Source organism: Mustela nivalis (genome assembly GCF_964662115.1).
Source record: "Mustela nivalis genome assembly, chromosome: 2".
Classification (NCBI taxonomy): Eukaryota; Metazoa; Chordata; class Mammalia; order Carnivora; family Mustelidae; genus Mustela; species Mustela nivalis.
The window spans coordinates 19772834-19796162 of record NC_139021.1 but is presented as its reverse complement, the minus strand read 5'-3'; the positions used below and the strand labels follow the sequence as shown (position 1 = coordinate 19796162).

General features: G+C 39.7%; 1 protein-coding gene across 9 annotated transcripts in view; it reads right to left on the bottom strand.

Annotated features, from left to right (window-relative positions):
* ENPP2 (ectonucleotide pyrophosphatase/phosphodiesterase 2) overlaps positions 1–23329 on the bottom strand; it is a 107013-nt gene that overhangs the window by 11799 nt on the left and 71885 nt on the right. For 3 of the 9 annotated variants that reach the window (XM_082721787.1, XM_082721792.1, XM_082721791.1), the window contains 8 exons: positions 22206–22331; positions 18613–18644; positions 17788–17915; positions 15600–15687; positions 15346–15433; positions 14065–14237; positions 11309–11360; positions 590–726 (listed from right to left, as the gene is read on the bottom strand). In XM_082721787.1, the coding sequence (XP_082577913.1) occupies positions 590–726; positions 11309–11360; positions 14065–14237; positions 15346–15433; positions 15600–15687; positions 17788–17915; positions 18613–18644; positions 22206–22331 (824 nt within the window). Of the gene's footprint in view, positions 1–589; positions 727–2023; positions 2099–11308; positions 11361–14052; positions 14238–15345; positions 15434–15599; positions 15688–17787; positions 17916–18612; positions 18645–22205; positions 22332–23329 lie in introns of all 9 variants that reach the window. The other 6 variants (XM_082721784.1, XM_082721788.1, XM_082721785.1 and 3 more) reach the window with 3 other exon arrangements.

The window sequence follows — 23329 nt, the reverse complement described above, 5'->3', positions numbered from 1 at the left end:
CATTTTTTTTTATTCCAGATATAAATTTACCTATCTCATCTTCACCAAAACTGAGACTCCCAACATCTTTATTAAATTAAATCTTTATTAAGTATTTTAAATCTTTATTAATTAATCTTATTAATCTTTAATTAAATTAAATCTTTATTAAAAAAGAAGAGGTTGGCAGTCAAGGACGCCATGCAGGGGTGAGGCCAGGGGTATATGGGAACTCTGTGTCCCGATGCAATTTTGCCGTGAGCTTAAAACTGCTATAAAAAATAAATAAATAAATAAAGGCTATTAAAACAAACAGCCAAATCTAGGTGTCTTCAGTAACTACTGGGCAACAGCAAGCAGAGTTAAAGCGATGACAAGCATTAGAATCCTCCCTTCCATGTGTCAATAATTGAACATATTCCCGTGAAGTTGTTAGAACATTGAATAGAGCCTAATGCAAAATATCTTGCAATAGATTCGATGTCAGATTTCTTTCATCAAAAAAAATTAAAATCTTTTCCAAGACAGATTTCTGTTAAGCAAGCAATCATTACGTGAGTGCAAGGCACGTAATCGCAAGACGAATATAAAACCCAACTTTTTCAATGACCTGTTTGGAAATAGTGTATGATGTCCAGAGTGGCATTAGGAATATTTCACTATAACCACTTTCAAAGTCAGTGTGATATAAGATATCATATCTCGTCCGATAAAGCACTGCGGGCCGACCGTAGAGGAGGTGTCTCTCTAAGAAAAAGAAAATAGACTGTGTTAAACACACATTAAACTTTACAACAAATGTGAAAGAAATATTGGAAGAGTCAAGTTGTCCAAAATTTGCTTGCTTACTTATTAATAGTGTGGTTCCTTCTTCTTAATTTAATCAAGTTAGTTTTCCTAACACTTTGTGGTTTATCTGACCACCTAAGCATGGGTCAAAGCTCACTGTTACCAAAAGTATTATGTAAATGCCATATTTGTGTTGAATGCTTTTTTTTTTAGTTGTAAAGAATTTTAATCTGTAGAGGAAGGAAACATGATAGTAAATATTGCAATGATTCAGCTCAATGCAAAGTCGATAGGATTGATTATTACAGAATTCATTCATTTGACCCCTGAAAAGGCTCATCAAATTAACCAATGATTTAATTAAGAGGAAGGCACTCTTTGATCATTATTTGCAAACTGCAACTCAAATGATGCATTATTTCAGCATAAACGGTGAGTAGTAATGAGCATTTAAAGTAAGCAGCTTTGTCACATGGAGGAAAACTCTTTAGGTAAGAACTTAAAGGAACATGTATAGATAAATTAAGTGGGCATTCAGGAGGGTCCTTTAAATACAGAAGAGGGAACATCATTACGGACCAAAGAATTCAGTTAAGACCCAAGAATGGGGACCTCCAAGAGAAAGCTCTCCTCTTGGGGGGGAGGGGGGGTCTAAAACCTTACTCTCTTAAGAAGAAGAGAAGGGACTTTATTGTGCAAACCTTTATTCCACACCCACGATAAATGCCTGGAGTGTGAGCTGCCCGTTTTGGATAGGCTAAAGTCAGAACTTCCATAGATTCTTGGAAATTGAACGGACCAAAATGTTTACAGACTGAGGCTTAGGCAATTCACAATTCCCTAAGTGATCATCAAAAAAAATTTTATGATTATTTTTATTACAGGAAATCAGTTCCGGCAATCACTTATTAAATTATGTATACATGTTGCTTTAATTAAAGTATTACCATTCTATGCAAGTAACAGAGAAAACTCTTTGTAGAATGTTTTGCAAGACTTTCCCAAGTAGAACTGCTGATTTGAGGCAAAGTGACCCACACTGCTATCGCAAAAGCCTGGCTTCTTCAGCATTGCAGTAAATGGAGAAGCCTTGTTCAAGCTGCCAAATTTGGGGACCCACCCTAAGAATTAGGACACAATAGGATAACCTTATATAAATGAAATATAATGAAGAAATAAGAAGCCAGCAAATCATAACAGTAGTACTTGGGGACAGTTAACCAAGTCAGACTTTCCTTCAAAACTCAAACCAAACCTTTTCTAGGTTCAAAATTTCCATTAACGTTTTCCTTGTTTTCATTTTTGCTGCCTCTGAACTTCCTGGTTTCAGCTGGAAGCAGAAGTATCAAAATTCTTTGAGAAGCTCTTCTCTTTTTATCATTCAAGTTTTAATGCTTACCAAACACATTCCTCCAAATTCAAATGCAGGGCTAGCATTCAATCTATCCCATTAAGAGACAACAAAACAGCAGCCATGTTTTTCCTTGCAACACCCCTCCTAAGATCAGCCACCAACAATAGTCTTGGGCAGTCTAGGTTCCACCAAATCTGGCTTCCTCTCCAGTCCTCATATACTTCTGCGAAGCCTGGTTTATTTATAATACTCTGGTCATTATCATCCTTAGCAATTCTATGCTGATTTGTTTTCTTTCTACCAGGAATGGCTTCTCCAGCAGTCCTGTCACCGATCTCCCTTCAAATTTTTCATTAATGTATTCTCTCTCATCAAACATTTACTGAGCACCTTTTTTGTGCCAGCCCTTGGGCTATAGTAGAGAGATACTGGGCCAAGATAATGATGAGAGAGTTCTTACTGATGTAGGAAAGATGTTAGGGTTCAGAGTTGAAGGCCAAGAAAAGATTCTTGAAACATCTTTGGTGCAAAAAGGTGGTTTTATGAAAGCACAGGGGCAGGACCCGTAGGCAGAAAGAGCTGCCCTGGGGCTGTGAAGAGTAGCCCCGATTATCTACTTTCAAGTTGGGAGAGCTGTTAGGGATAGCATAAGTCTCTAAGGAATTTGAAAGCAAGGTTTCCAGGACCTTGAGGGGGCTAGCTGTTGTTAGGAAAAGGCCATTTATCTAATAAAACCTTAGTCATGAGTCCCTTCAGATGTGTATCAGTGGGTCATATGCTTGGGGGATGATTGCCAACATGTATCTTGGGGGGTAGAGATAAAGGAAATTTCCAAAGGAATTTTTACATGTTAAAGTAGACTTGCAGGATCCTGGGGGATCAGGCTAAGATTGCCTTTTGCCTTTAGCAAAGTATCAACTTCGAAGCAGCTGTGTTCCTAGAGGAATGTCACTCTGCCTGTTTCAAGGACTTGTCAATGGGCTATAAGTGGTCAGGAAATTTAATTTTTCTTTTGCCTCTGTTTCCCACAACATTACCTTTGAAAAGCTCACAGATCAATGGGAGAGACAAACATAGCACAAATAACTCAAGTGCAATAATGTATGAACTTCATCAGAGATATTTCCAGAGTGCGATGGGAACCCAGAGCATCATGACTGCCATGGATGGGGGTGACATGGCATCAGTACAGTCCTTACAGAAGGTAGAAAGCTAAGCCTGCTTCCCTAGCATAATTGTTAACATTGCCCCTTTCCATACTCAAATGTGGATGACAAATAACACGCTCACATAGTCCAGCGCCCCATGGAAGAGAAATGAAGGAGCGAGGGAGAGAGGAAAGGAAAAGTGATATGTTAAGTTTCACTTTCTTCTGAAAGATTTTCCCAGTTGAGCGTCTCCATCTCTATTCACTCTTCTGCTCTGAATTTAGAGAAATGTGCACTTCAGTTGTGCCTGGGTGGCTCAGTTGGTTAACGGTCTGCCTTTGGCTCAGGTCATGATCTCAGGGTCCTGGGATCCAGCCCTATGTCAGCTCACTGTTGAGTGCCTCTCCCTCTGCCACTGCCCCTCCCCCAACTTGCGTGCTTTCTCTCTCTCTCTCTCTCTCTCTCTCTCTCAGATAATTAAATAAAATCTTGAAAAAAATTAAAAAAAGAAATGTGCACTTCATCATAGCTCCCAAGCTAAGCACAACTGCTGTTTTGAGCACATAGCTGATCACAAACATATCATTATGTGACTAATTTCTTAACTATTAACTGGTATATACAGCATGAAGGAAAAACAATACAGTGGTTTTGACGGTTTCCTAAAATCTAACCAATTTCCCTGATTATCCCAAAGAATTTATCCAGGTCTTCCTAAAGCAGAATTGTTTCATCTAAGAAAGAGGTGAAATCATCTTTGCAGAAAGAAACACAAGTTTTATGGTCTAGAGTCAAAATTTAGATTTTCCTTTTTCAGTTTGTCAGAGTAGAAAAGAACCACTGATTCTTGGTCACAGCCTGACTCTGCTACTCTTTGTAACATCTTGGACAAGCCATCCGTTGCATTTCTGTTTAGCAAAGAGTTCCTGCTTGAGCCATAAAACTGTACTTGAGTCTCAGTCTCTGGACACAGAAGCTCTTCATCTTGAGACCAGTCATCCCAGAGAGGAGACTGCAAGTCTCCACTTGTGAAATACGTTCCTCTTCATTTCTTGATACGGGTCTAGACTCCATGTCTTCTCAGCCTGGGTTCCTGTTCCATGGGATTCCAGACAGAGTCTTCATTCCATACACCAGTTCCCTGTATACAGTAATCTCTGGCATTTTGGGTACATGCTAAGGTTCTCCTCCAGATACCACATTTGGCAAAATACTGTGAGGCAAATCTTTTTAAGTGGTGTGGACTTCCTCAGGGCTCATTCTTTTGTCTTCCAAAATTTGGTCATTCAGACGTTGAGTTTGTATTTCTTTTCCCTCCTCAGCTTCCTGATTCATATTCCCACAGATTAGGAGGCTGACTTGAGAACCACATGAAAATCTCTCTTTTTTAGTCTTTAAAAAAAAAAAAAATTCACTCCTACGTAATATGCTGTTGGATTTTACCACATAATCTCTATCCAAGGTCTTTCCTTTTCCTTCATCCTTTCTCCTCCTTTCCCTTGAAAATCAAACCTCCTCTGAGATTTGATTCAATGCCTGTCAATGTCCTGTTCTTTCTTATCTTAACCCTTAATATACTATGCTGTAATTCATCAACCGGCTAAATCTCATGATAAAATAATAACTTCATGAGATAAAGATTTTCTCTGTTTTGTTCATCATTGTATCTCTACCTCTAACAATACCAAATGCATAATATCTACCTGGTAAATACTTGTTGAATACATGCATGATTGTATTATTCTTTTTTAAAACACGGTTCTTTATGACTCTCAAGAACTAACTTTTTATATATGGCCTGCTTAATAAAACCCTGAAAGATACACTAGCCAGATCAGTATCATCTTCATTTTACTAATGAAGGAACTGGAGGCTCATGATTTGTACAAGATAATTCAGCTACAAAGCAGTACCCAGAATGTAGGCCTCTATCCTCCTGGTCCATTATTCCTCTTTAGCATTTTGGGCGGCCTCCAAATCGATGCTAACTCCTGGGTTATCTAAGGAGGGCATACTGGAATTAAGATCTGGCCACTCCCAGGCATGAGTTCTGCCTGACTCATGCTTGGCAAGAAGCTAATAAGAACAGCAATGTGCCTTGAGAAAGAAAAACAAACATGGAGGCATCACAATTCTGGACTTCAAGTTATCTACAAAGCTGCAGTAATTAAAACAGTATGGTACTGCCACAAAAATAGACCCACAGAACAAAGGACCAGAATAGAAAACGCAGAAATGAACCCACAACTATATTGTCAATTAATCTTCAACAAAGATGAGAAGAACGTCCAATGGAAAAAGACAGTCTCTTTAACAAATGGTGTTGGGAAAACTGGACAGCAACTCACAAAAGAAAGAAACTGGACCATGTTTTGTCACCATACACAAAAATAAATTTGAAATGGATTAAAGACTAAATATGAGATAAGAAATCATTAAAATCCTAGAAGAGAACACAGGCAGTAACCTCTTTGACATCTGCTATTGCAACATTTTTCTAGATATGTCTCCTGAGGCAAGGGAAACAAAAGCAAAAATAAATTATTGGGACTTCATCAAAATAAAAAGCTCTGCACAACAAAGGAAATAATCAACAAAACTAAAAGGAATGGGAGAATATATCTGCAAATGATATATCTGATAAAGGGCTAGTATGCAAAATATATAAAGAACTTAAACAACTCCATACCCAAAAAACAAATAATTCCATTTAAAAATGGGAACAAGACATGAATAGACATTTTTCCAAAGAAGACATAGAGATAAGAGACACATGAAAAGATATTCAACGTCATTGATCATCAGGGAAATGCAAATCAAAACTACAACGATATATCACCTCATACCTATCAAAGTGGCTAAAATCAACAACACAAGAAACAGGTGTTGGTGAGGAGGTACAGAAAAAGGAATCATCATGCATTTTTAGTAGGAATGCAAACTGGTACAACAACTCTGGAAAACATTACTGAGTTTCCTCAACAAGTTAAAAATAGAACTACCCTAAGACCCAACAATTGCACTACTAGGTATTTACCCAAAGAATAGAAAAATACCAATTCAAAGGGATACATGCACCCAATGATTATAGCAGCATATCTACAATAGCTAAATTATGGACAGAGCCCAAGTGTCCATTGACTGATGAATAGATTATATATATATATATATATATATATATATATATATATATATAATGAAATATATATATAATAATACATATAAAATGAAACATCACTCAGTCATGAAAAATAATGAAATCTTGCCATTTGCAGCCACATGGATGGAGCTAAAGAGTATTATGCTAAACAAAATAAGTCACCAGAGAAAGATAAATGCCATATGATTTCATTCATATGTGGCATTTGAGGAACCAAACAATGGATCATAGGGCAAAAAAAGAGAAAGGCAAACCAAGAATTAGACTCTTAACTATAGAGGACAGATTGATGGTTACCAGAGGAGAGGTGTGTGGGAGATGGGCTGAGTAGGTGATGGGAATTAAGGAGAGAATTTGTGATAAGCACCGGGTGTTGTATGGGCGTACCGAATCACTAAACTTTACACCTGAAACTAATATACTATCTGTTCATTAACTGGAATTTAAGTAAATCTATTAATTTTCAAAGAAAGAAGAGCAATTTGTATCAAAGCATCTAGAACTTCAGAAACCACATCCAGACCCTGAGAAGCACTGAGATTCTCTTGATGTTTTCTCTTTATATCAGCCCTTAGAATGGGAAGCATTTACAGAGAAAAGCACAAGGGCTTTAGTGCCAGATAGAACTGAAGTCAAATCTCAGCTCACCTCTTGAAAGCTCTGCGATTCCGTTAACTTAACCTCCCAAAGCTTCCTATCTCCCTGGGACATCGCACTGTTTAGAGACGAAGTAGGTAAAGCACCTAGCTCACTCTTGATCCAAAAGTGGTTGTAGTTGTAACTGCAGCGATTTTGTAAAAGGCATATCCTTAACTTCAACAGCACCATGAATACTGGTAGGCAGAGGCTATTAAATTTCAGTGTCTGTTCCATCTAATTCATCTTGAATCTTACTATAAATTATAAAGAATTACACTATTTATTGATTTCTTCCAAATCTTCCACAACCCACACAGAAGGATAAACACACAGATCCTTTCTCTAGATAGCTAACATCTCCAGAAATAACAAAAATTAAAAATCTCAGCATCAAAAAGAGTGACACAGAAGATTCCCTGCTAGTCTAGTCCCTTTCTGCTTTAAAATTCACAAGAGTTATTAGTGTTTCAGTCATTTTTCTATCTAAACTACCTTCTTATTGTATGTGATAAAGGGTCCAATATATTTGGTGTTAAAATGATTTTTAATTCCTTTCTTCATGAAGATGATAGTGAATGTTAATCTAACAAATTATAAAACATTTTTAAACCAATGTAAATAGAGGAAAGACTAAGGTAATAATAAATAGTATGATTATTCTGAAAGTGAAAATTATACCTGGCTATGGTGCCCAAACTGCTTGCTGTAAGAAATTTAAAATCTTCCATTTTATTCATTCATTCATTCATCCATCTATTGACTCGATGGCTCAAACAAAGAAGTTTTCATTGCACAGAAAATTTGTTAAGACATGACATACATGTGATTTGGAAACAACAGTAGTCATGCAATTAAAATCCAGAAATCTCCACAAATCTAAAAATATGAAGGCTTTAGCAAGCAGTTTAGATCACTGCCTTTGAAGGTTATCTATGTTTTTTCCTCTACATTTTAGTGAAAGACTAGATCCTGTAACAGTTTAAATATTTACAACAAAATACTGCCTGAGATTAATTTAATAGACCTCAAGTATCCCCTGGGTTGTTTCACTACTGTGATGTACAGCTTGTACACATGTATTATGTGTGAGGAAGTTTGTAGCATAGGACATTAAAATGGCCACATATGAAGGTTACGAATGGAATGTGCGAAGTACATGATTTCTTATGGAAAAAAAAAATTAGCTACCTATAGGTGTATTAAGGAAAAAAACTAGGAAAAAGATAATACAACTTTATATTTGTATAGGACTTTAGGTCTGCGAAATCCTTTAAAAGTCTCAACATATATTCAAAGATATCCAGAAGGGAGAGGTGATATTCTGAACATGACATCGGCATGTGCTCACACACACAGGGATTCAGCCTCGTGAAGATCTCCTCTAGCGGAGGACACATCCAAGATTTCAAGTGGGAGACTAGATTTATGACCCCAGAAACACCATAAAGACTGGAGAGAATTCTGACAAAGAAAATGTCACCTTGTAGCTTCGTAAATGACTGAGACAGGACACATGAGGAGACAGCCAATGACCAAGAGGCAGAGATACAGGAACACAAGGGAGAGACTACAGAGACTTACACATTATCCAGAGTCTAAACAAGGAAATGCTTTGCACATAATAAGATAATGGTATATAATTATTTTTATTCCATGTCATAGTGCTAAAGTCTCTCTTGTACCATTGAAGACTATCCAGCTAGGTCAGGAGCAGACCAAAGAGAGAGGCTACCATGATTCTCCCTTAAAATTTTCTGTCACCAGTGTGATGTCCATATGCACGAAACTATCCGTGTCATAGCTGACAGAACCAAATTTTCTCAGAGAAATCAGTTTCCAGTCCCAGGCTGGCACTCAACTCACACCTGGGAAGGTCTAGTTCCATGAAAGCATATCAGCTTTAAGCTTCAGGGATGTGAAATTATCTTGAAATAAGACACTTACATTGACTTCTGAGTGGAGCCATGCCGAGGAAAAGTCACTAACTATAGCTCCTTTCAGCCCTGAAAGTCTGTGCTTCACCTAGAAGGTATTTATTTTCATGTTCAGAAATTTGAGACTGCTGTTTATGCTGAGTCGTGAGACTGGTTCTGTCACATGAGCACACTGCCACCAAGATAAATGCAGGATTTTTTTTTCCCCCTAAATTCAGGACTTAGTATCCTGAATAGCCAGAGCCTGAACCAGCAAAAACACAAGAGTCCATTAAGTTATCATATTTAACTATTTTATGAGTGCCTTCTAGAGGAGAAACATCTAGTATTATTTATCTGCCTTAGTGACTGAATATTTGAAAAACTCTGATCATAAGACTCTGTACCCTTTGACCCTGGCAACGTTTCCATTTTTCTAAGTATAATGACAGTGTAGTTCACTAGCAGCTAGGTGTCAAACATTTCAAATCACTTTTAGAGTTTGTGAGAGATGTGCAGACCTTCTACCAACTGGATCCTATTTTCAAAGCTGTTAATCCAATTACATACCCAAGAGTCTGTGGGCTCCGTGAGGCAGAAAGGGAAGGAGGAAGAAGATGAAAATCTTCCTCAAAAGGGCAAATAAAGGCAGTGGGGGGAGGGTTCTTGGGGGCTCAGTCTGCTAAGTGTCTGACTTCAGCTCGGGTCGTAATCTCAGGGTCCTGGGATGGAGCCTGAGGTGAGCCCCATCTTGGGCTCCCTGCCTTGCCAGACAGTTTGCCCATCTCTCTCCCTCTGCCCCTCTCCTTGCTTGTGTTTTCTCTGTGCCTCTTTCTCTCAAATAAATAAAATCTTTTTTTTAAAAAAAAAGGGGAAAGTAAGGGGCACCTGGGTGGCTCAGTCGGATTAGTGTCTGACTCTTCATTTCCGCTCAGATCATGATCTCAGGGTTCTGAGGTCAAGCCCAGAGTGAGGCTCTGTGTTGGGCGTGGAGTCTGCATAAGATTCTCTCTCTCCCTCTGCCCTCTCCCCCAAGCTCCCTCACACTCTCTTTAAAAAAAGAAAAAAGAAAAGTGAGTCAAGTAAATAAAATCTACTGGTTTCCTTGTCCTTGAAAACAACACATATGATAAACAAGGCCCCACCTAAGCTAATAACCCACATAATGCTCTCAGGAGAATTCCACAATGTGTCTCTCTTCACTGCCTGACTTGGAGCCACTGTGTTTGAGTTCTGTCTGCTTTGTAATACACTTCTTGTCATTCCTTTGCTGTTGTAAGAAGCTACGCCATCTCCTGTAGTAACCTACACTGAAGCCTTTCCCTCCCTTTCTATGTTCTTCTCATTTTCTGGAATTTCGAAACCAGAAGGAAGAGCCTGCGAGGCAGCCTGCATTATTGTTCCTTCTTATTGACTGCCTTTCTGGAAAGGACTACATATGACCACCCATTGACACGTGTCTTACTGGACAGCATCCCTGTGGAAAGAAGACTTCCCTGCTCCCTTGGTCTCAAGTGCCCTGGTTTTACCAGTCCACCGGGAACCGTCATCACAAACGCCTTATAAAAGCAGAAGTACTGAGGATCACTTCACGGGCCTGCTCTTCCTCTCTTCCCTCTTCCATAAGAAGGGCGTGCCCCAGTGGGGGGGCTGTTCCCTCAGCCTGGATTCCAGAATAAAGCGTACCCACAGCCACACCAGGCCTATGGTCAGCCTTCCGAAGTGCGAGCAAGAAACGCAACTTTCTTGGTACAAACCACTGAGACTCTCTTCTTTAGTCATAAGCTTGCAAAAGTTGACTAATACACACATGTTATCATTGTATATTGTATTTTTGTACATAAAATAAGAGGAGAACGAGTTAGAGGGCTCAAGAGGATCCTTTTAGAGAGGGGGAGTTCTGATTTGGTTCGTTCTGCATGTCTCTCCCCATGACATATCATTGCCTCTCTGGTACCTCAGCTCCCTCATAGGTACCAGCTGCAATTAGGTATTACTGTGACTTCCGGTCCCTTCACAGACGTCCCCATCAGCACCTTCACTTACAGCCCACCAGATCACAGTGCTAGGCCTGTTTGTTCAGAGAGCCTAAAAGCTACTGAGAAAAAAGCTAACGGCATTTTCCTGGCTATTAAAAACTGGCATCTTGCATACGCAGAATAAACCAATACCCTTTGCCAGATGGATATGAAAATCACGTCACAACTCAAACTTTAATTTTCAAACATATTATGCTTACACTATGAAATAAATAAGAAGTCTCTTCAATCTCTGAAAACTAAAACCAAAAACTTATCTGATTGTTTCTCCCCCATCAACTCCTCACCTTCTGTAGACCCTTTTATATGAAGGCGTCTGTTGAGTTCATCCAATTTGTTCTTCATGTGTGAAAACCAGAAAAGGAAAGGAGAAAAAAAAAAAAAGCAAATCAGAAATGTCCTATCTTTTCTGCAGGCTTCTTTCTACTTAGCATCTTGCTAAATTCAAAAGAAGACCCTAAATTCCGTGGATTCTGTGGAGGAATTACTATGGGCATCTCAAACTGACATTTCAGGTTCTACCTCCGAGATCTATGATCACGAGCACCTTCTTTAATCTCTCCATGACTTTGTTTCCTTTCCCTAAAGCTGTGGATAATCACGGAAGCAAGTTCCAAACTACCTGATAAGAATGGTTATCTGGGCAGATATGTAAACTAATTAGAATATTACCTCAATATTTCAGATTAATCCTAGGTACACTAAGGTGATTCCTAAACTAATGAACCAAATCACTTTTTCTAAGATTGGAAAGTAATGGCTCAGCAACTCTATCCTTCGTTATATGTCCTAGAGACACTCTTGCATACATGTATGAGAACATGGGCCATAATGTCTACTGCGGCCTTGTTTGGAGGATTACCAACTGGAAATTACCAAATGTTCTCAAATAGGAAAATGAATAAAATCATTATGGTATATTTACACAATTAAATATTAATAATTATAAGTAAAAATGAATGAACTAAAATTATGTATTAATGTGCATAAATCTCAAAACACGATGAACAAAATAATTGCAGGACACATTTAATATAGTAGTGTTTATATACAAATGTATAATATACAAAACTACACTATAAATTATTTTAGGGAACTATGTTAGAGATTAATTAATATATTATTTAAGAGATATATGCATATGGAGTAGAAGTACAGAGACCTGCCTGACAGTTATATATACTATATTCAAGATGCTAATTACCTTTAGGGCAGGAACAAAGTGGGATTGGCAGGAAGGATATACACATAGAGCTTCCCCAGAATCTGTGACATTTTCTTTCTCATGAATTGTGTATTGTGGAATTTATTTTATTAATCAGTATACCTTCTCAGGATGTCTGCATTTTTTTTTTTTAAAGAAAAGGAATGAAGTCTCTTGGGAAAACCCAGGGACCAAATAAAGACAATCCAGAATTCGTCTAAAATGGTTTCCGATAACAAAAGCAAAATATCTCTTGTTTTCCAGAAGAAAGGTAATTCAGAGAGCAAGATACAACTAGGCGATTCCTCTAAAGTTATATTTGGAATCCAACTCAAAGGCTACTTCCTATTGCCTTTGGCAATGCAACACCTGCAGCTCAGGTCTAAGAAATTACCTGCCTTACAGTAATTAGCTTTGTTGGTTCTTGTCAGGAGCAAAAGTAGGAAGGAGAGATAAAAGGGGATGGGGGAAGAAGAGAAAACTGAATTCCTCCAGTGGTGAGCTTTTCCCATCCTGTGGCTCCCAGGTCCCTAGGAATCCTGGAAGGTAGGAAATAGTAGGAGGGAATAGGGCAGGCAGGAGAACTATGTTCCATTTTTCCAAGGTCTAATAGACGGTTCACACATTTATCCATAATAAAACCACACATGCAAAAATAACAGATCTTTTTCTTTCTTTCTTTCTTTCTTTTTTTTTTTTTTTTTTGCTTTGCGTTGGAATCACATCCACTCAGTGTGGTAACACTGATTATTTCTTGCTGTCAAAGCACAGATTGGTAACTATAAAGGTCTTTGATCAATATAAAATTCAATAAGCAAATTGTTGCTTAACACTTGCAGTGTGGTGTTCCGAAACTATCCAAACACAATGTGCTGGGTGGTTTTCTATTCGCACCATCCTCCTCCCCAGCCATGCTACACCCACCTCTACCCTGCTCTGCACCCCGGGAGACTGACCTTGCACCAAAAAGCCAGCTTACCCTCCAGCTCCCTGTCAGCCTCCACCCACGCAAGGCACCAGCGGGGCATTAGAGGAGGAACTACAGAGAAACAATTTCCTACCTAAACGGAAATCAGGTACCCTCCTCTTATCTCATGCTTGCACTGAGCAAAACATTTGTCACAGGTCATGTTCTGTCTTCCTCTGTGCTTCGCTAGCTCCAAAACTGTAAGATTTTCCACTCTGGAGCCATATTTGTTCCTCACAGTAGGGATATAGGAGTGAATAATGCCAGGTCCCCCCCACCGGGTTGCGGTGTACTAGAAGCACCCATCTATCCCGTAACTCGTCCCTATATCGTCCTCTCTCCATGTTCAAGGTCAAAATTGACACCCCGCTAGCCCCCAGGTGCTATACCATCCCTCACTACCTTGCCTCCACCTGGACTAGCCTGTGTAAATAACCCTTTCAGTAAACATAATTCACATAATCCCTTTAAATGCTCTTTTTTAAAAACCTTTGTGAATAGGCCATCTGTTTCCTATTGGGACCATGACAGATAGACACACGATCCAGGTTGAAAAAAAGAAAGCATCTTTGGTTGGGAATTGTGACTACAGAACAGCATCATGAATTCTACTTCTCTGCCTTTGTTCTCTCTACACCTATGAGCCCAAAATCGTGGCCACAGGCCATATACGGCTCTTTCAATTTAAAGTAATTAAACAAAATGTAAATTTTTGTTCCAAGAGCTTAAAAACCATATCTGCCCAGTGGCCAGCACAGATACAGACACAGACTATTTACATCATTACAGAAAGTTCTAGTGGACAACACTGCTCTACACCCAGTAAGTTCTTCCATGATAAACATAAAGATGATTTCTACCTTTGGCTCTACCTTATCGTCACAGTTACAGCCCAGGTCAAAATCAGATTGAAGGTACATAATCCCTGGGTAGTTAGGCCTGGTAACTTCCTCTGGCATGGTCGGCCTGAAGGTGTTAGTGCGCAGGAGATGATTCAAACTTCCGTGGGTCCCATTATTAGGAGCTGGCTTCAAGCCCAGGAGATCTGGTGAGAAGAAAGAAATAAAGCCAGGTGCTTTACAAACATTTTTTGATGAGATTCAGTAAGTATAGAAAACACTTATATTCCAAGGGTCTGAAAACTCTGAACACAAATCCCAATTAGATAAAGCCAAAATTAGTTGTAGGCACTCTCTTCTTAGTTCCCAAACCACGCTAGCCTGACCATGTCTTGCCACAGCTTTCTGAAATAGCCACGGTCATTGCCCGACCATAGAGAGACATTCCCAACTAGGCCCTGCCTAGTTATGGCTATGTCTGTGACCTCTTCAGGGACTACCAGCATCAGGGTCAATGCCTTTCTACGGCACTGAGACTTTTTATCCCAGCTTTTGAAATGAGACCTATAATCAATAAGTAATCTCGAGCCTGCCCTCTAATGCACTCCACAGAAGTATGGGGAGAAGAGGAGGCGTTGGCCCGGTGCCTTGAAAGGCTGCTGTGAAATGAACAGGCTGATTTCATAGCAAGTGAACAGTTGCCAAGCGGGCACACAGTGACTTGCCTAAGCTGAGAGGCAGGACAGGGGAGTGCTAGCAGCCAAGATGGGAAAAGAACCCAGGAGACCCGACTTTCAGACTCCCCCTCTAACCACTAGACTGGCACTCCCTTACTAAATAGGAAAAGTTGTCCTCACTCAGTGACTAGAAGCTCAAGGAAGAAAAATAATTAGCATCACATAAATAGCTGGCCAGGATGCGAGCTGGCAACAGTTTAACTGGGCTGCAGCACGAGAGATGGAGGCGGGGAAGCTCTGTGAGGAACTCTTCTTGCTTCACCAGGTCTCTGACCAGTGGTGTCAAATTGTAATGTGATGTGAGATCAACCAGAGGCTGCCAACAGCAACACCATGAAAACTCCCCATTAGTCAACTGTTAAAGGAAGACAAAGGAGCCTTAGAAGGGGATGAGATTCTGTCCTTTGAACCAATGGGCATGTTACCACCATTTGTTTTCTTTTTTTTTTTTTTTTTTTTCTGGCAGGGAGGTGAAGTGGTCCTAGAAAACAGACACCTCAGTTCTTTCTCTGACCTTGAAGAAGTTCATACGATAACTCAGATCACTTCATTGGCCTTGATTAGATAAGTGACTTACCACACATAACATTGTAAAGTTCAATGTTTTCAAATGGAGGCACTTTAGTCTTGTACTTAAATGTTGGGCCATAGCCTACAAAAACAGTCTTCCAAAAGAAAAGAAAATGAACAAAAACAATTAGACATTGCTACTATCTAGTAGCCACCCCTCCCCTGTTCATGAACACTGTTTAACTTCATTCATGCCCCTCTTCTCCAGCCCGCCTGAGAATCACCAAAATACATTTTCAATGCATAGGTCTGTGGTCATACCTGCATGCTGTTAACCTTATTATCAAATCCATGGTCTCCCTGGAAAAAGCATTTTCCTGATGGTTTCTTATATACATCCAAAGGTTTCCTGCATTGAAATAATTGTAGGATTAGCCAGGATTTCTCATGAAAGCCCTCATAAAAAGGCCATTTAGGCACACAAAATATCCCTCGGAAGCAGATTTTACAGGCATATATGTCTCTATTCTAATTGTATCATTCTTGCAGTGTTGAAAAGATGATGCTATTTATTTTCCCTAAGTGGCTTTATTTTGACAATTGGCCCCCAACAAATGGGAACCCTGAACAGAAATCAGGTACCCTCCTCTTACCTCATGCTTGCACCAAGCAAAGTTTTTGTCAAAGGTCATGTTCTGTCTGCCTATATGCTTCTCTAGCTCCAAAACTGTAAGATTCTCCACTCTGGAGCCATGTTTGTCCCTCGTGATAGAGATATAGGAGTGAACAATGCCAAGGCCATAATAGGCTTGCTATTACAACATGGGATGTTTCATCAATGAATGGAGGTTAGTATTTTATAAAAATATTTGCACACAAATTTACCTATCAGTAGACTACAACTAGAGAGTATAGCTGAGTATAACTGAGTGGTAAACCTAACATATAATAGTAACATGTTTTACCAAAGCCCAGACTCACCTAGAAAACATCTCTATCTAGAAAGAGCAAGTGAAAACATTGCTCTCTAGGCATCAAAACCACTAGACCTTCCTCCCTGACAGGAAGATGCCTTTTGCTTTGTGTCACAAAGCACTTTTCCAAAAACACTTTAATGTTTATTAATACCAATTTTCTCATGGGTCCCATTTCTATGGATCCTTCTAAGCATTTACTGGGTCTATTGCATGGAGCTAAAGTGCTTGGTGGGAAACAAATTGAACATCTGGGACCCCACTCTTAGGAAAAGAACTTTCCACTTGGGATAATGAGATATGTGCATATGATAACACAACAATGCAAGAGTTTGAAATGCAAGAATTAAAAAGATTTACTGATGATTAAAATATCTGGCTTCGGTCTCCTCCAATTTGGTCAATTGCTATCATCTCTTACTTCTGCTCAACTCCCAGTTTTCCATCGTTATCAACCTACCAATTGCACGGAAGTTGCTCTCTTTTCCAAGCCCCCCATATGTAAAAGGCCCTGCAGAGGACACACTCAGCCAAGCCCATGTCTTCCACATCTTCCCAACTATTCCATGAAGATGCTCTATATCCATTATAAATGATTTCAATAATTTCTGGTCTTCGGATATCTCTCCTCATAACCCTACTATTTAATTCTGTGTAGCCCCCTGACAATTGTCGTAGGATATTTATGTATTTGTCACGTGTGTCCCACCAGGTGTTTCATACTGATGTCATTTTCTAGAGGACCACCATCTTCTCGTCATCTTTGCTCCCTTATAAACTCATTGACATTCCTAACGAGAGTGTATATAGTACTTCAATTATTACCACAGACCAGCTCACAAAGCTTTTCTTAAGGAGAAAGTCAGAGCAGGACTGAGTGGAAAAGGGCTTCTGCCAGGTCTGTTTGAGAATGGATAAACTTTTAATGATTAATTCTGCGGAAGTGCTTAGAATTTCCAGGTACATCCTATATCAGATTCAAGGGCAAAAAAATAGTCTCTTAAATATTGGAAAGTCTTTTATAGTTCAAAAGAAGGCGGACATCTGAAATATTTAAGGCAATATAAAACATGCCCGCAGTAACAGAAGTTTTAAGATGAACAACATTTTCTAAACTCTTCTACAAATGCTGCTACGGGGTAAGTCTTGTCAACCCAGACCAAATCAGTCCAGTTGTGGTAAGTTAATGTCCCAGGCACACTTTTCACCTGATAGGTAATAAGAATAGAGACTAGGTTGTAAATTTAAAAAATAAAAGGAAAGAGAAAGAGAGAGAGAGACCACACAGAGATGCACTGAGAGACTTCAAAGAGACACCAAGAGGCTGGGATCCAGAAAACAGAGATGCGTTGGCTCAGCACGTAAGTGTTTATCTAGCATAAAAAGTCTTTGCAAATGGTGGGATTTCCAACAGAGATTTTTTTCTTCTTTTTCTTTTATTTTTGATTCTGAATGGCTAAGGACCTTATAGCACTCCAGTTACCAAAGAGGTGGTTACGAAGATCAAAAACAGTCCCTGTCAATCCCCAAGTTACCTTGCGACGTGCCATCTGCGGTCCACCAGTAAATGGATGTCCTCAATTCTTCTGTTGTTGGCATAGTGCAAGCGTTTGGGAAGGTGCTGTTTCATGTAAGGCTTAAAGTGCTGATCTGGTTTCTTACACTGAAACAGAAATGCAAATTGGACTTTATATGGAGTATTTTCTAGGAAAAGTCCTAGATAGTCTGTCTCTCTCTAGAATCGAAGGAGGTTTTTTAAGTCAAACAAAAGGTTCGTTAGTGAATAAGTGGAATTTGTTATCCCCCATCAAATAACACAAGCTGGAAACAATTAGGTTTAAAGGGGATTTGATGGCTTGGTAGATGACACGGAAGGTTATCAGAGGGAGTTAGGAATTTTTTAAGATACATTCTTGACTTGTGAGACTGTCACTAAAAGCAACTCAAACTCTAAAGCCTTTTCCAACTACTTTAAGTCAAGGGATGGGAGGTTGGGTGGAGGAGGACGTTGACTCGGGCCTGTGTGATGACATCCTGCATGGGGCTTGGCGGGGAGGGGTGATGGAAGGGGTGATGGGCAGATCTGGTTCAGAGAGAGTAAGGATTTGTTTACTCATGAATGAGTATTTTTCAGTTCTAATGGAAAGATCAAATATTCTGTTTGTATCACTGCCAAGACCATTAGGGAGCCTGCAGCTGTCCACAGTTTTGAAGTTTTGAAAACTCTTAGAGAAACAAATATATGGGATTGCCGGGCAGTAAGGAAAATGTTCCTCCCACCCCTCAGGGTAAGGGATCCTAGGAAGTGAGCGTGTGGAAGCTACTCTGAGGGCAGAGGCCAGGTGACCTTCAATACTTACCGTGAGGTTAGCAATAATGGCTTTGGGGTCATCTGTTCAAAGAGAGAAGGAGAACAATTTCAAAAGAGATGACAATAATCACTAAGAGAAATAATTTTTACAGCAAGACTAAATTCTTTCTCTTTCTCCCCACCCCAAAGAGTTATCAATTTAAGATTTGTTTAAAAAGTATATATATAATTGGGGCACCTGGGTGGCTGAGTCAGTTAAGAATCCGACTCTTGGTTTCTGTTCAGGTCATGATCTCAGGGTCCTGGGACCCAGCCCTGCATCAGGCTCCCCACTAAGCAGGGAATCTACTTGTCTCCCTCTCCCTCCCCCTGCTCTCTCTCTCTCTCTTAAGTAAAGAAATCAATCTCTAAAACACACACACACACACATATGTAAAATTGCATGTTGGTATTTTAAAATTTTGGCCAGTGAAATGGAGCGGAAATACTCCAGTGGTAAATTTCCCTGCTAGATCTGGTTCTCCTCTTCTGGAACGGAATTCCTCCTCCCAGAGCACAAGGATAATGGAAGATAAACATCATTAAGTTACCCCCAAATGGTCCCTCCAGATCTTGGCTTTAGTTTATTTGCAATTTGACATCAGGAACCCAACTGGGCATTTGGGGCTTTTAGCATAACTTCCTATTTATCTGCATATCTAGGAAACAAGTTATCAACTTTAAGATGAAACTTTAATCCATTGAGTTATTTTTCTCCACAGAGAGTTTGGTTTCCTCAGTAACACCATGGGTCTAATTCCACAGGTAGTTGTCCCTCTCCAGACACACACACACACATGAACCTCCTTTATTTTCACTACCAGTGGACAAAAGATATTTTAGTCAGTACCCTGGAAGAGCTAAAAGCAAAACTATGTAAATGATGGCTATGTATAAACTGTGGATAGGATTATATTATCTGAAGGCCCCTTTTCGGGGGGAGTGGTGTGGAGAGAAGCAGCAGATTGTAGGTTGGTTGAATTTCATTTTGTTTTCAAAAAATCTGCTTTAGCGTGTCATTATAGAATCAGCAGAAAAGGAAAGCAGCATACAGAAGAGATAGCAACTCTCAAGAAGCAGAGTAGGTCATGTCTATACCCCAGGGCCTCATTCATACTAGGCGCTCAATAAACATGTTAATAAATACAAATAAATATTTGTATTTTGTTGAAAATGCATGACTAAACTTGCCTTGCAGTGTAAGTACACACTTGTCAAAGACAGTTTTCAGAATCTTGGTTCTAAAGCTATGAAATCTGAAGCTAAAATGTGTATCCCATTCTTCTTAAATTTCTACTTAAATTGGGGCTCAATTTTAGGTGGACCTTTTTTAAAAAATATTTTATTTATTTATTCGAGAGAGAACCCAAGCGGGTGCTGGGTGGGCAGAGGAAAGGGAGGAAGCAGACTTCTCACCGAGCAGGGACCCTGATGTGGGATGGGCTCCATCCCAGGACCCCGGATCAGGACCTGAGCTGAAGGCAGACGTTTAACTGACTGAGCCACCCAGGCATTTCTTAGTTGCGTCTTTTAATGGAAAGCAAGTAAGGAGTCATGGTAGCAAAATGATTAGCCCAAATTGTATCCCAATCATGCGCAAGCTTTGCAAACACTTTCTCTCTGGTCTCCCAGCTACTCTGGGAGGCAGTTGCTATTAGAATCTTCACAAAGCCAATGGGCATTTAGAAGAGAGGGGCTTGCCCACAGGGACTCCAGCAAACTGAGAATACTATGCTTCAAAGCTCTGCACTCTGTGAGCTCATAAACCACAGTCCTCAAAGGGACCACAGTGGGCAAGTTCACGTTCTTTGATAATGAAGAAAAATAAATAGCATGAGGCAATCTTGTGCTGAGATAAATCCCAGAGAATGACTGGAAAATAACAAATGCCCAAGCCCATGCTTAAGACACCAACCCTTCAGTCCTGAAGTTCTCAGGCCTCTCTTGCTGACAGCTCCCACTTTGCCTGCAGGGAAGAGGTCCCCCAGCACAGGCTGGTGCTTGAAGACCGGGAGTCTGGTTTCACATCCCAGCTCTGCCACTTCCTAGCTCTCATCCTCCTAGTCAGTGACGTCACCTCTCTCTGGGCCTTGATTTCTACTCTGCAAAATGGGACAGTAACACTTGGCCCACAAGGTCATTAGAAGGATTAAAGAAGACTGCATGTTTAGCTGAAATAGTGATATGACCAAGACGTCATCACTGTAGCGAACATTTATACAACTCTATGTGCTAAACACTAATTCATGTGACATGCAGATAATCTCTCATTAATCTTTCCAAAAATCATTACTTTGTAGATGAGAAAACCAAGGCATGGAGATTATAAGTAGCTCATCCAAGGTCATGGAAGGACCACCTGGCAGAATTAGGATTTGAACCCAGACATCCCACTACCAATGTCCATACTGTTCACCACCCCCTCTACTGACCCTCACCAAAAGAAATCACATATCTGCAAGTGTTTGTATGGTATGAAATATTTAATTATTGGTGCTTATTATTTCATTGGCCCCAAGAAAATTTTCCTTTTCCCCTAAAATGGCTTTCCCATTACATTTACTGATTTGTGAAGGACCTTTCAAAATAGACAAAGCCTTTCTTGCCTAAGCTCTAATATAAAAGTACTAAATCAAGAGGTACCCTAGTGACTTGTGTCCTGTCGCTGGCCGGGGCCGGCCTGTCTCAAGTAAGCAGAGAACTGGGGAGGACACGGAGGACAGAAAGGGCATGGAGAGAAGCAGCAGAAACACTGATCATTTGTTTATTTTACAACGTTGCCTGGAGCTGACCTTGGAATAGTTCCCTTTCGTGTTGACTCAGGAACGCAGTTCGGGAAAAACTTAATTTTCCAAAGCTTTGCACTTGTGCCAATGGTTTCTTATTCCCAAGGCTAAAACCTCTAAAAGATTTTCTTCCCCCCAAAATGCAGCATGTCTCCAACAAAACTGTGGACTTTTCAGAAGCTACATGGGCACCACCTAAAACACCTTAGTCTATAAATAAAAGTTCTCATCAGTAGCATATGTAACCTGAACGTGTACAACATAAGGGACCAGACTGTTCCTGTTCATATCTTGTAGAACAGCCACGATTTCCCGAGGGCGTCATCATTCTCCTGTGTTCTGTCAATCACTTTCATAAAGGTGAAGAGTCCCCTTCAACTGGGCTCCTAGGGGCATCCAGGGTCTGCGTGTGGTTCTGCCAACCCTGTCCTAGACTCCCCAGCTTCAGCGACAGAGCAAGCCTGCACCTCTTGTTGAAACAGTCCTCTCCTGTAAAAGCTTATGGTTGTATGCATGTCTCAAATTAAATGTATTTTCCACATAAAGAAAACAAGAGCAAATATTTACATAATGCTACCATGTGGCAGGACGCACTCTAAGGGATGTGCACAGATTCACTTTCACAATAACTCAAAGCTTCCGATTTTTCAGATGAAAAAAATGAGGCTTAGACTTTACATGACTTATTCAAGGCCACCTAGCTAAGAAGTAGCAAAATTAGGATTTTTACGCAAGTAGTCCAGCTTCAGAGGAAAAGCCCTTACATACTCTACTATATTACCATTCTGACAACTTAGTATTTTAAGACTCAACTTACATTTTGCATTATTATTAAATTTGGGCCGAATTCTTCCTAGAGTTCCGGGCACTAACGTAATGTCATCCACGTTAGTCAGATAATTGCTCAAGAACTCCGTTCTGTCGCATGTGACATCTTCCATTCCTAAGGGAGAAAAAGAAGTGTTTTCAGGCCATGGTAAACTTAAAATCCTAACACAGACACTAAAAATATCATCCAGGCATCTCCTTAGTTCGTTTGTCACAACTTAATGTGAGGACCCCTCTTGATTTTAAATTTTTTAATGCTTCTTTATATCACTTTTCACCAGGTTTTGATTTAGTCACATCATCTTGCAGTGCTAGAAGACTGGAAATGCATCATCTCAAAGATCATCTTAAGTCATTCAGCAAAAACAGCAAGACAAAGGAAGTAACTATGATCTTTCTTTTAAGCTACTTACATAGCCATTACAAAAAAGATCTACTCTAAAAAACAAAACAAAACAAAACAAAACACAAAGAATCCTAGATTTCCTCAAACTCTTCCCACTGGGGGTGGTGTAAATGACCAGAATATATAGTCCTGTGTCTCTTTTATAAAATGTAATTTTTCAATTCTCTTTCTCTCCAATATATCTCCTGACTTGAGTACATAATCACCAGTCCTCACTCTGTCTCCACTGGTGACCTTGGATGTTACTGACAAAACAATACTGGCAAGAAGAGATGAGAAAAAAAAAAAATGTCAGCCCCAATGACCACCCAAACTGAAAAACAAAATATTGCTGAAAACAAGTTGTAAACAATATAATCAGTCAAAACTAAAGGCTAGCGACTAGAACACAGAAGGGTCTAGGGAATTTTTTTAACCAAAAAGTATTCCTCCTTCATACAAGATTTGTTTCCTGCCCCCTTACAAAAAAATGTCTTGATCAATGTTAAAAATAAATAAATAAAAAACAACACAAACTCAAATCTCAGAATAACAGACTAGGGAGGCTGGTCATTTTGAAATTTCTGAGATGACATGGAACTGTGAAGATTTAATATCCTTCTTGGCACAATCCAATAGATAGATATTCTCTAAGAGCAGGGAAATAAGGGATTCTGTAAAGGACATCTTAAGGTTTTGAAATAAAGAAATATAACCCAGAGTGGCAC